The sequence below is a fragment of the Scomber japonicus genome, chromosome 8 (genome assembly GCF_027409825.1).
Source record: "Scomber japonicus isolate fScoJap1 chromosome 8, fScoJap1.pri, whole genome shotgun sequence".
Taxonomy (NCBI): domain Eukaryota; kingdom Metazoa; phylum Chordata; class Actinopteri; order Scombriformes; family Scombridae; genus Scomber; species Scomber japonicus.
Window position 1 is genome coordinate 34,140,901 of NC_070585.1, and position 12,436 is coordinate 34,153,336.

Sequence of the window (12,436 nt, forward strand, 5' to 3'; positions counted from 1 at the left end):
GTGTCAGTGTCTTTTCACATTTGCACACTCTATCTATCTATCTATCTATCTATCTATCTATCTATCTATCTATCTATCTATCTATCTATCTATCTATCTATCTATCTATCTATCTATCTATCTGTTCTAAATATTACATTTAATCTGGAGAATCATGGAGATCAGGAAACATTTACATGTTTTAAATGAAGTCATTATTAGTATAAGTCCACTTAAACACACTGTAGGTTTTTTAATATATTGATTATATTGAACTGGGCGTAACCTCCATGATGTCTTGCTGCGGAGTTCAGTCTGAATTTATCTATAAAACCAACAAAAATACTAAATGTACATTTTAACAAACCTGATGCTGCTTTTAAAACTAGTTGAACATATTTTAGTTTACTTTCCCATCTTGCCAGCTCTTATTTATCACTGACCCATTTATTTGTGTGTCTGAAAGTGAAACATCTGGTTTGTATCGGCCCTCAGGGAAACGTGACATCAACTCACTTTATATCTTATTTTCTCCAGACGTTACTTCTGAGCTGCAGCAAAGTGTTAAAGTCTGAAAAGTCCTCAGACAGACTGGTGAGGACAGACTGACTGGTGAGGACAAATCACAGACTGTAAAGAAGAAATGAACGTAACATCTTGGAAATTTCAGGTGCATGCTGGGAAAAATAAAAACACGGATTCTACTTATATGGCCATGGGCGGAGCGGGGAGGTTGCTATGGTTACGAGGGCTGGATCTGGAGGACATTGGTCAATCAACCTGTCAATCAGGACGTAGCCACGCCCTAATGCATACCCTGCTTTATCGTCACATATAAAATCAGGGAGGCCAAAATGTCCCAAATGAACATCATACTGCATTGAAGAAGGCTTTAAACTAGCGATTGAGACCATAAACACATTTTGAAAACGTTTACTGAGGTTAGAAATCAAGTGAGAAGTTGGTGAATTCTCCATTGACTTGTATAGAGACGGTCGCCCCCTGGTGGCCTTTTGATAGAATGCAGCTCTAAGTTACTTCCTGGTTGGCTTCATTTCAGAGGACCAGAGCTCCCCGCCTGGGTCAGACAGACAGGTGGGGACAGACAGGTGAGGACAGACAGACAGACTGGTGAGGACAGACTGGTGAGGACAGACAGACTGGTTAGGACAGACAGACAGACTGGTGAGGACAGACTGGTGAGGACAGACAGACAGGTGAGGACAGACAGACAGACTGGTGAGGACAGACTGGTGAGGACAGACAGACTGGTGAGGACAGACAGACAGACTGGTGAGGACAGACTGGTGAGGACAGACAGACAGGTGAGGACAGAAAGACAGACTGGTGAGGACAGACTGGTGAGGACAGACAGACTGGTTAGGACAGACAGACAGACTGGTGAGGACAGACTGGTGAGGACAGACAGACAGGTGAGGACAGACAGACATGAAGCTCAGGACTTAATGAATGATTAACGCAGCAGCTGATTGAGTTACACGGAGCGTTTTACAGCGATGAGCGTAAACAATATCTGATGACTGCGGCTCGCTGGAGCTCAACGTGACGTCCTGCAGCAAGCAGACGTCTCACATTCTGCAGAGGACACGCTGTCCACGCCGTCCTGCAGCAAGCAGACGTCTCACATTCTGCAGGGGACACGCTGTCCACGCCGTCCTGCAGCAAGCAGACGTCTCACATTCTGCAGAGGACACGCTGTCAACGACGTCCTGCAGCAAGCAGACGTCTCACATTGTGCAGGGGACACGCTGTCCACGACGTCCTACAGCAAGCAGACGTCTCACATTCTGCAGGGGACACGCTGTCCACGACGTCCTACAGCAAGCAGACGTCTCACACTCTGCAGGGGACACGCTGTCCACGCCGTCCTGCAGCAAGCAGACGTCTCACATTCTGCAGGGGACACGCTGTCCACGACGTCCTACAGCAAGCAGACGTCTCACACTCTGCAGAGGACACGCTGTCCACAATATATTCAAACCCAAAACTTCATATATTGTGGTTGCAGTTGTTGTCTTTGGTAGGGTTAGGGTTTCTGGTCCATAAACGAGGTTAGAACGAGGTCATACTTTGAATTCCTCATGAACTGGATCCTGAACAGATTCCCTTTTAAAGAGTCCGGTAGGAATGGACAGGCTTTATTCTCCTTAAGCTGGTTCTGTTTAAAAGGGTTGGACTGTTAAATGTGTCATGTGACAGTCGTCTCCATCGTGGTCACTAGAGCCGAGTATCAACTAAAATTAATCCATACCAAGTATTATCGAAACGTCTCCCGTCAACGATACCTGCAGTGATATTTATATGTTCACAGCCAATCAACACAAGTGTTCTGGGATTTAATGCCACATGATTGGTCCACTGCTGCAGCAGCTACGACCCGTCTGTGGTGAATCTGAGTGCTTAACAGTTCAGCTCCTAAATGCTCTGAAGTGAGTCTAAGCTACACACTGTTACACCTGATAACAGCAAGAACACTAAACGTGTGATGAGTATCTGATGAAGTACTGAGCTGGTATCAATATCACTTTATCCTTTTTACTGTTCATATTCTCTCCTCTCATACTGTTCATAATATAACATATAATAATGATGTAAATGTATTTAAAGGTAAAATGAGCAGAGCTTTGTGGAAGTGTGAGCCATCAGTCTTCATCCTCATAACTACTATCTTATTAAAACTATTAACTATTCATTTCACTAAAACACATGGACATCCACTCCAAGGAAGGAAGGGAAGGAAAGGGGGGAGGAAGGATGGAAGGAAAGGAAGGAGGGAAGGAGGACATAGATACGAAGATAATCTGACCCAGAACAGCCTCAACCCTAACCCTTCTAGACTAAATATAACATTTAAGGAAAAGTCATCACATTTCAGAATAAAAGTCATGTGGGTTTGTTAAAGCTGTTAAACAGTATGTAAAGGGTTAATGGTTCTTAGCAGCCAGTGAACGGAGGCTTCAGGTGGCGATGATGTCATATTTATGTATTTTCCTTGAATTCATTAAAACCGTCGCTGCCGTCTCACATCACCTGCAGCAGTCCAAACAGGAAGTGATCAAAGGTCAGCTCAGGACAGAAAACATCTTCCAGCGCTGACGTCAGCTTTAACGTTTGTTGACATTCGGAAACGTCACAACAGGAAAATCACAACAGCAGCATGATGTCATCAGTGTGGGACGTTATTAGTTCAGCCTGCTTTCATCAGCTGGAGGGAAGAGAGGAGGAATAAAACCAGAACACTTCATCTCTTATTTACATCATTATACTTAAATACACATTTATAATATACATTCTATATAATATAATGTAATTAGTTTTCTTCCTTTTCTTCACGTCGTCACTTGTTCTGTTTTATTATCAGCTTATCGATCAGCTGTGAAGGGTTAGGGTTAGTTTGACCTATATTAACCTCTGAAAGTTTGATTGATTAGTTGATTAATATATAAATGAATGAATCTTTGTTTCAGTGAAGGATGTCCTCTCAGCAGCAGAGCCTCTATTGTTCTCCGTCTGGAGGATGAAGGACTTTACGTTCCAGTTATTACACAACTCGTCCCACACTGCTGCGTTTTTAACTCGCTGCTCAACAATCTGTTTCCCTCCTTCACATAGTTTCACATATTTTCACATATTTTCAGATATTCCTCCAGCAGCTGATTTAACGCTCGATGAAAACCATCTGCAGAGCCACCAACTAGATCTCTGCTCACACTGATGACTCACTATATAAATCATATTAATGATGCTCAACAGCTTCTGAATCTACAGAACACATAATAATAATAATAATGATAATGATATGATATTTTACACTTTTTACAATTTGTCAAAAAAGGGTTAAAATATTTATATATTAGTAATTTACATTAAAGGGTTAATATTCTGCTCCATTCCCAGTTTGATATGTTCATTATTATTATTTACAAGCATTAATATGTTGTTATGGTCAGTAAACTCGTAGTTGCAACTCTATCAGTCTCACATTCAGCCTCGTCTAAAGTTTATTCATCATTGTTTTAAAGTTCAGGTGTAACTAATAATATTAAAGGGTAGTTTCACTTAAAAAAGAAAGTCTATAGCTCGACCTCCAGCGACCCTGTGACCTCATATGATGACATCACACTTTGGTTCCTGGATCTTATTCTTCATTCTGCTGAACTGTGACCTTCTTCTGCCATCTAGTGGTCGCAGCAGTTCATTACACCATAAAAACCAGACCAGCTGATCCTCAGATAAAAGAACAAAGACCATCAAACCATCAGATTTTATAGTTTAAACTTGTTTATTTTATGATTATTAACGTTTGTAAATTGATTTGACTCATTTTAGCAACAAACTACTGTTTTAAAATCCTTAATATTTTCTCAGGAAATGCTGCGTTGAGTTGGAGGTTGGCTGAAAGTCAAGTTAAAGTTTAGTTTCTTAAGTTACTTTCTGATTTCTGTCTCATATTTAAAGGACCATTCTGCTGATTTTCTATATTTTTCTTCATATTTGGATCCAAACCAACAAAGAACTGATCCACAAACAGTTTCTGTCTGACTTCAGGAACTATTTCATGTTTTTGTTTTTTTAACTTTTTCTAAATATCGAAGCCTCTAAATATCGTCTCACTGATTGATGAAAGTCCCCCTGGTGGTTTATCTGTGTACTACATGTATTTAATCATAGATATCAGCTTTTTACACTAAAACTCATGGATCACTGATAGTTGTGGACTTTCATCCTGATGAAGGACGAGGTGCAGGTGTTTATGAGTCCAGCTGCTGTTGTGACCTTTCACCTTTGACCTGTTCTGAGGCAGCAGAATATTTATCTTCAGGTCTGTCGGTTCGTATCTGATCCTCGTCTCTGTGTTTGTGTTTCTGTGTTCGTGTCTCTGTGTTCGTGTCTGATCCTCGTCTCTGTGTTTGTGTTTCTGTGTTCGTGTCTCTGTGTTCGTGTCTGATCCTCGTCTCTGTGTTTGTGTTTCTGTGTTCGTGTCTTTGTGTTCGTGTCTGATCCTCGTCTCTGTGTTTGTGTTTCTGTGTTCGTGTCTCTGTGTTCGTGTCTGATCCTCGTGTCTCTCTGTTTGTGTCTCAGATGAGGATCGTGTGTAAGGACGTGACGGCCGAGACGCTGTACGATGTCCTCCATGACACCAGCTACCGCAGGAAGTGGGACTCCAACATGATCGACACCTACGACATCGGCAGGCTGACGGTCAACGCCGACGTCGGTTATTACTCCTGTGAGTCCAGATGAGTCCAGATGAGTCCAGATGAGTCTAGATGAGTCCAGATGAGTCTAGATGAGTTCAGATGAGTCCAGAAGAGTCCAGATGAGTCCAGATGTTTGTTTGGACAGAAATGAGTCAGAAAGGAGAAGAAGGTTCCCAAAATCTGGTTTCAACTGAAAATAAAGACTTTAAAAGAGGATTTTAAAGTCTTGTGTGGAAATGTTTTGGTTAACTAAGGAATCCAAAATTTCTTCTGAGCTGCAATATTCTAAGTTCAGAGTTAAAACTATTAAGATAAATGTCAGAAAGTCATCAAGAAAATTGTTGCTTTTTTATTTTATTTTGATGATTCTTAAACTTTAGTGCTTTTATTTTGAAGTCCTTAAACTTTGGACAAACTTTAAACTAACAGACTTTATATATTTCCTACGTTGGTTTTTATAAATGTATTTTTGTCTGAAGGGAAATGTCCGAGCCCGCTGAAGAACAGAGACTTTGTGACGATGAGGTCTTGGCTTCCTCTCGGCAACGACTACCTGATCATCAACTACTCTGTCAAACACCCGGTCAGCTTCTATAATCATCTCTGTGTTCATTAGTTAGTCAGCTGTTTTGTGGTTTAGGGAGGTTGATGTTGTGAGTGCCTCTCACGTTAAAACACGTTAATAAAGTAGTTTTCTTGTGTTTGTCTGAAGCAACATCCTCCGAAGAAAGATTACGTCCGAGCCGTCAGTCTGCTGACCGGATACCTGATCCAGTCTAACGGAGCCAACTGCTCCACACTCTATTACCTGACCCAGGTAGACCCTAAAGGTGAGAACACACACACACATACACTCCCTGACTCGTCCCAACTTTCTAAAAGTACCTTAAAGTTTCAGTCCTCACTTTACAAACTTTACTCTTTTTCTAGAAATGTTCTCAGATGCTTTTCCCAAAAATATTGTTTGTCTAAAAATGTTCCCATTTTTATGTCATGTCCTCACTTCCAAAAAAAAGTTCCTTTCTTTTCCCAACTACCTCTTTCTCCAAAATGACCGTCCAACATTATCACTTCCAGAAAGATCCTGACTTCCCAAAAACACCTTTGATGTTAGATAGTCTTCACTTGACACATTGAGTTCAAATTGTCCCCATTTTATCCCCAAAAAGGTTCTTTTTTTCAAACTACCTCCTTCTCTGAAATGTCTCCTCTGTCCAACAACATCAAATCAAATGTCCTCACTTTCCAGTAAAGCAATGAGCCACCTTCTAAACATTTTTCTCTTCTGTTAATAAATGTTGTAACTTCGTAACTTTCCAACAAACAGCAAACGTCCCTGTTTTGTCCTCACAGAGTCTGCAGGTGTTCAGTCCTCTGCTGTGTTTTCTGTCTGCAGGTTCTTTACCAAAGTGGGTGGTGAACAGAGTGTCTCAGTTCGTGGCTCCAAAGGTAAACTGATTGAGTGGAGGAACCTTGGCGTGCTGATAGACTCAGATCTGACCTTCAGCAGTCACATCAAATCAATCACCAAAACAGCTTCTATCAGCTTAAGAACATATCCAGAGTGAAGGGTGCAGCTCCAGTTTGAACCAGAACAAAGAGATCAGAGCACATTACTCCAGTTCTAACCCGAACCCTGGTCTACAAACCACTGAATGGTTTAGATCCAGAATACATGAATGACATGTTAGTAGAATATAAACCCAGTAGAGCTCTGAGATCTATTAAATGCGCTATATAAATAAAACTGCCTTGCCTTGAGTGTTTATTGATGTGAGCAGATGAGTGAAGCTGGTTCGGGTCTTAACGTCTCCGTGTGTCTGTCCTCTCTCAGGCCATGAGGAAGATCTACAAGGCGTCTCAGAAGTATCCCGACTGGAAGAGGAAGCACAACCCGCTGCTGAAGCCGTGGATGTTCCCGGAGCAGAACTCGCTGCCGTGCATCGACGCGTCGGAGCTGACGAGGCAACGAGCCGACTCGCTGGAGAACATCGACGAGAGCGGACTGAGCGAGGAGAAGCACAGCGGAGACGAGGAGACCTGAACATCCACACACTGATTTACTGGTGGTTTGCTTCTTTGTTTGTTTGTTTGTCACACTGATCAGACTACACTTTAAAACAATAAAAAGTCTTCCTGTGTAGCTTAAATGATTCTTTTGATGTTATTACACTCAAACTTTGACTTCAGATCCAGTTCAGGAACATCAGGTATGTCACTTTAAGAGCCAGATATTTCCCTCAGAAGTAAAAGCAGAGCTAAAAGAGAGTAAAGATTACACTTATATTCAGCAGGTGGACAGAAACACGATGAACTAATGAATGATAATAAGTTTAACTCTCTCATACTGTTCATATTCTCTTCTCACAGTTTGTTCTCCTCCATAAAAAGTGTTTCTACCAAACACTGAAGCACAGATGTGTTTAAAGCATCAATAATCAATAATCTGACTGATCAATAAATGTGATTAAACCTTGATTCATGTTTCAGAGCAGAGAGACTAAACAGCTCCTATCACACATTAGCATGTTTTACCTCAGACATGAAAATATAACATAATAATGATGTAAATGCATTTAAAGGTAAACTGAGCAGAGGAGGGAAAAGGAGGGAAGGAGGGAAGGAAAGAAGGGAGCAGCAGAGCTTTGTCGAAGTGTGGGGTTTATTATAGAACCATTAGAGCCATCAGTCTTCATCCTTATAACTACTATCTTATTAAAACTATTAACTATTCATTTCACTAAAACACATGGACATCCATTCCAAGGAAGGAAGGAAGGAAGGAAGGAAGGAAGGAAAGGAAACTATTAACTATTCATTTCACTAAAACACATGGACATAGATACGGAGATCATCTGACCCAGAACAGCCATTCAGAGTAAAAGACATTTGGGGTTTTTACACCTTAATAATATGTTAGAGTAAACTTAAAGCTGAAGGTGAGTCAGCTGTGTTGGGGCTTCAATACAAACACTAGTGGACTTTTGTGTTTTCTGTTGAGAATCTGCCTCAGAAGAAATGTTTAGAGCGGCGTTCCCACATTAGTTTCTGTGAGTCATTAAATCACATCGTCTGCAAACGTGATCACAGAGAGAAGTTAATGATCCAAACTAACAAACTGATCTTCTGTCATATAAAATGCAATAAATAATAGATGTTTGTTTCCTGTTGTTTCTGATGAGCAATAATAATGTAAGATATCATTAAAGACCAGCTACAGTAACTCTGGCAGAGTGAGCGGTCGTCTTCGTGTGTCGTCTGTGAGTCAGAGTTCAGAATAAATCATTTCAGTATTTCCTGTTTTCTGCTGATTCAGACTTTTTTTTTCTCATCCTCACCAGAAAAACAATTCACTGAAAAAACCTTCATCTCACGTGAGCAGCAGCAAACATAATATTTGGCATTTTTACTAAAATTAAAAAAATCAATTTATCATCATAGTAAATTTTCTGTCAATCAACTAATCCATTAATCAACTAATCAGTAATGATTTAAAGATCCTCAAAATTACACACAAATAAATGTTCTAAGTTACTTTTCACCACTGGAAGACAGAATGGGAGGAAAACCACACGCAACCACATAGCAACCACTTAGCAACCATATACCAACCACATAGTAACCACATAGCAACCACTTTGCAACCACATAGTAACCACATAGCAACCACTTAGCAACCACATAGCAACCACTTAGCAACCACTTTGCAACCACTTAGCAACCACATAGCAACCACCTGAGCGGTGATGACCTCCTCTGTGACAGGAAACTTCTGGACAAACACCATCATTACAGCCTCAAATGTAATGAGAGCAAAAACATGAAGAGAAGCTTCAAACATCAGTGTTTCAAAGTGTTTCACAAGTAGAAGATTAAACAGACATAAAAACATAAACATCAGTGAGGAAAGGCTCTCTGGTTGCTCAGGAACAGACTTCATACTGTAGTATTAACCTCTTAATGCTGCCTCATCCTAAGAACTGATTGGCTGGTGAGTGGTGACGTCAGAAGCAGGAGGAGCTCACGGTCGTAGCTCTGAGATGCACGTGCAGGTCAGGAAATGACGTAAACGGACCGTATATGGTTTGTTATTTGTGTTATTACGTTACGTGTTGGACTAAATACATGTTGACATATTGAGGAAAGTATTCCGGTTTTATGGAAACGGATTTCATATTTCAGCAGAATGGATACTTGGCGAGCTGTACAGGAAGTCCTGAGTCATAAGATGATCGTTGTGGATAAAGGGAAGACTTTGAAGGTATGTAGCATTATAGCTGTTAGCTTACTTTAGCTGAGGGGCTAGCCGAGCTAACCGCTAATACTATTACGGCTGTGAGCAACCATATAAGTCGTGAGTGGTCTTGAATGAATCAGGAGAATCTAAGCTTTCTAACAATGTACGGCATGAATATATATGTTTAAGGGTTGGTGTTTAAAACATTCAGAAGAACGTGTCGCTACCTCCTAACTTCCGGTCCGTCTCATAGACGGAACAGCGTGTTTTAAGAGAGTCTGAAGCAGGAAGAGATCATGAACAGCTTTAAAACAATAAAATATTAAACTATCCTGAAACATGCTGGGAGTCTAACGAAGCTAAAGCAGGTCTAATGTGATCCAGATTCTGTTTAGAGACTCAGGCAGGTTAATAATCAGCTGATCAGACTGAACACCTGAAACTTCCACAGACCAGCAGAGACCAGCAGGGGGCAGCAGGGGGCAGCACAGACCAGCAGAGACCAGCAGGGGGCAGCACAGACCAGCAGAGAGATGACGCTCCTAACTGATGAAAATATGAATGAATTCAGATGTTTCCTCTGACTTAGTGAACGTTTAGCTTCTGGAACATTTCAGTGTCTCTAACAGTCTAAAAGAGTCTGAGGTGTTTCTGTCAGCAGATCAGTGTGTTTGCTGTTTAGACCAGCAGAGACCAGCAGGGGGCAGGAGAGACCTGCAGAGACCAGCAGGGGGCAGCAGAGACCAGCAGAGACCAGCAGGGAACAGTAGAGACCAGCAGGGGGCAGCACAGACCAGCAGGGGGCAGCAGAGACCAGCAGGGGGCAGCACAGACCAGCAGAGACCAGCAGGGGGCAGCAGAGACCAGCAGGGGGCAGCACAGACCAGCAGGGGGCAGCAGGGACCAGCAGGGGGCAGCACAGACCAGCAGAGACCAGCAGGGGGCAGCAGAGACCTGCAGAGACCAGCAGGGAACAGCAGAGACCAGCAGGGGGCAGCAGAGACCAGAAGTTTAAACCTCACTAAGACCATCACTGTTGTGTTAAAGATCTTATCAGTAAAGTTTTCTGTCAGTTTTCTGTCTCTGATGTTTTTCTATGAATGCATCTCAACATGTTATAAGATTATTTAGGATAAAATCAGGTTTGTGTTAATAAATGCTTTGAAGATGTCTTTAATTATTATATTGTTTATAGTTCACAGTCACTAAGAAACAAACATCCTGTTCTAATCCCCCCAAACCAAATTCAGTCTGCATTCAGTATATTAGAAATAATCACCTTTTACCAGGGACTCTATTTTGTGGCATTGAAGGGGTTAAAAGTGTGAAATGAATGAAATGGTTTGGATCAATAGAGGAGAAGAGGATTAGAAGATGCAAAAAAAACTCGAAGAAAATTCTCAGATCTGATTTTTTTATGGCATCAAACACGTTGGACACTTGAGTCCAAAGTGGTGAATGATTTTCTCAGAGTTGAAGGAGTCACACAGGATCGGGTTTGGAATTCAAACATATGTGAAAATGATGAACCTGTACTAATGTTCAAGGCTCTGCTAAAACCAGTATGAGACAGTCACAACATGAAAATCAGAATTAGACACAAAGGTTAAACTCACAGAACTTCATCAGTTTAAGTCTCTAAATGAGTTTTTAAACCATCTGATCTGAAATACATCACAGTCACATGTTAAACTATTAAACTATTAAACCTGAAATACGAGAATAAAACTTAAGCAGCTGAAATAAAGCTTCACATTGATTCTGTTTCATTATTTATATTTAAAACAGTTTTAAATGAAAAAGTATAAGATCATAAACATTAAGTAGAAAATCTTTAATGAATCATTTTTGACCACATGGTGGCGCTATCACTGACTCAGTATGACACACACAGTCTGCAGTGTTATCAATCAATCAATCAATCAATCAATCAATCATTCTTTATTTATAAAGCTCCAAATCCCAACAGAGTCATGTGAAGGCTCTTTCCACATAGAGCAGGTTCTAAACCCAACTCTTCAGGTTTCATTTAAAGAGACCCAACATTCCCACATGAGCAGCACTTGGTGACAGTGGAGAGAAAAAACTCCCTTTAACAGGAAGAACCCTCAGAACCAGACTCAGAGTGGGAGAACATCTTTTAACAGGAAGAACCCTCAGAACCAGACTCAGAGTGGGAGAACATCTTTTAACAGGAAGAACCCTCAGAACCAGACTCAGAGTGGGAGAACATCTTTTAACAGGAAGAACCCTCAGAACCAGACTCAGAGTGGGAGAACATCTTTTAACAGGAAGAACCCTCAGAACCAGACTCAGAGTGGGAGAACATCTTTTAACAGGAAGAACCCTCAGAACCAGACTCAGAGTGAGAGAACATCTGCCTCGACCGGTTGGAGTAGAGAGGAGAGAGAGGAGAGAGAGGAAGGAGAGGAGAGAGAGGAAGGATAGAGAGGGAGGAGAGGAGAGGAAGGAGAGGAGAGAGAGGAGAGAGAGGAAGGAGAGGAGAGAGAGGAAGGAGAGGAAGGAGAGGAGAGAGAGGAAGGAGAGGAGAGAGAGGAAGGAGAGGAGAGAGAGGAAGGAGAGAGAGGAAGGAGAGGAGAGAGAGGAAGGAGAGGAGGAGAGAGGAAGGAGAGGAGAGAGAGGAAGGAGAGGAGAGAGAGGAAGGAGAGGAGAGAGAAGCACATTGAAGGTCCAGGACTGGAATCTGTCATCCGGACGTCTCCAGGCCCAGATTACCTGTGAGACCAGAAAGCACAGACAACTCCGGGGAAGAAGTTTAGATGGATGGATAGAGAGAGAGAGAGGGAGGAGGAGAGAGGATAGATGGATGGATAGAGAGAGAGAGGGAGGAGGAGAGAGGATAGATGGATGGATAGAGAGAGAGAGGGAGGAGGAGAGAGAGGATAGATGGATGGATAGAGAGAGAGAGGAGGAGGAGAGAGGATAGATGGATGGATAGAGAGAGAGAGGGAGGAGGAGAGATGATAGATGGATGGAT

At 41.8% G+C, this 12,436-nt stretch overlaps 1 protein-coding gene across 1 annotated transcript in view; it reads left to right on the plus strand.

Moving 5' to 3' along the window:
* Positions 1–7,575, plus strand: part of stard15 (StAR-related lipid transfer (START) domain containing 15) — a 12,008-nt gene extending 4,433 nt beyond the window's left edge. The window contains 5 exon segments of the mRNA XM_053323926.1: positions 5,083–5,230; positions 5,681–5,784; positions 5,914–6,031; positions 6,598–6,650; positions 7,036–7,575. Of these exon segments, the coding sequence (XP_053179901.1) occupies positions 5,083–5,230; positions 5,681–5,784; positions 5,914–6,031; positions 6,598–6,650; positions 7,036–7,245 (633 nt within the window). The 3' untranslated portion in view covers positions 7,246–7,575.
* Positions 7,576–12,436: the final 4,861 nt, after the last annotated feature.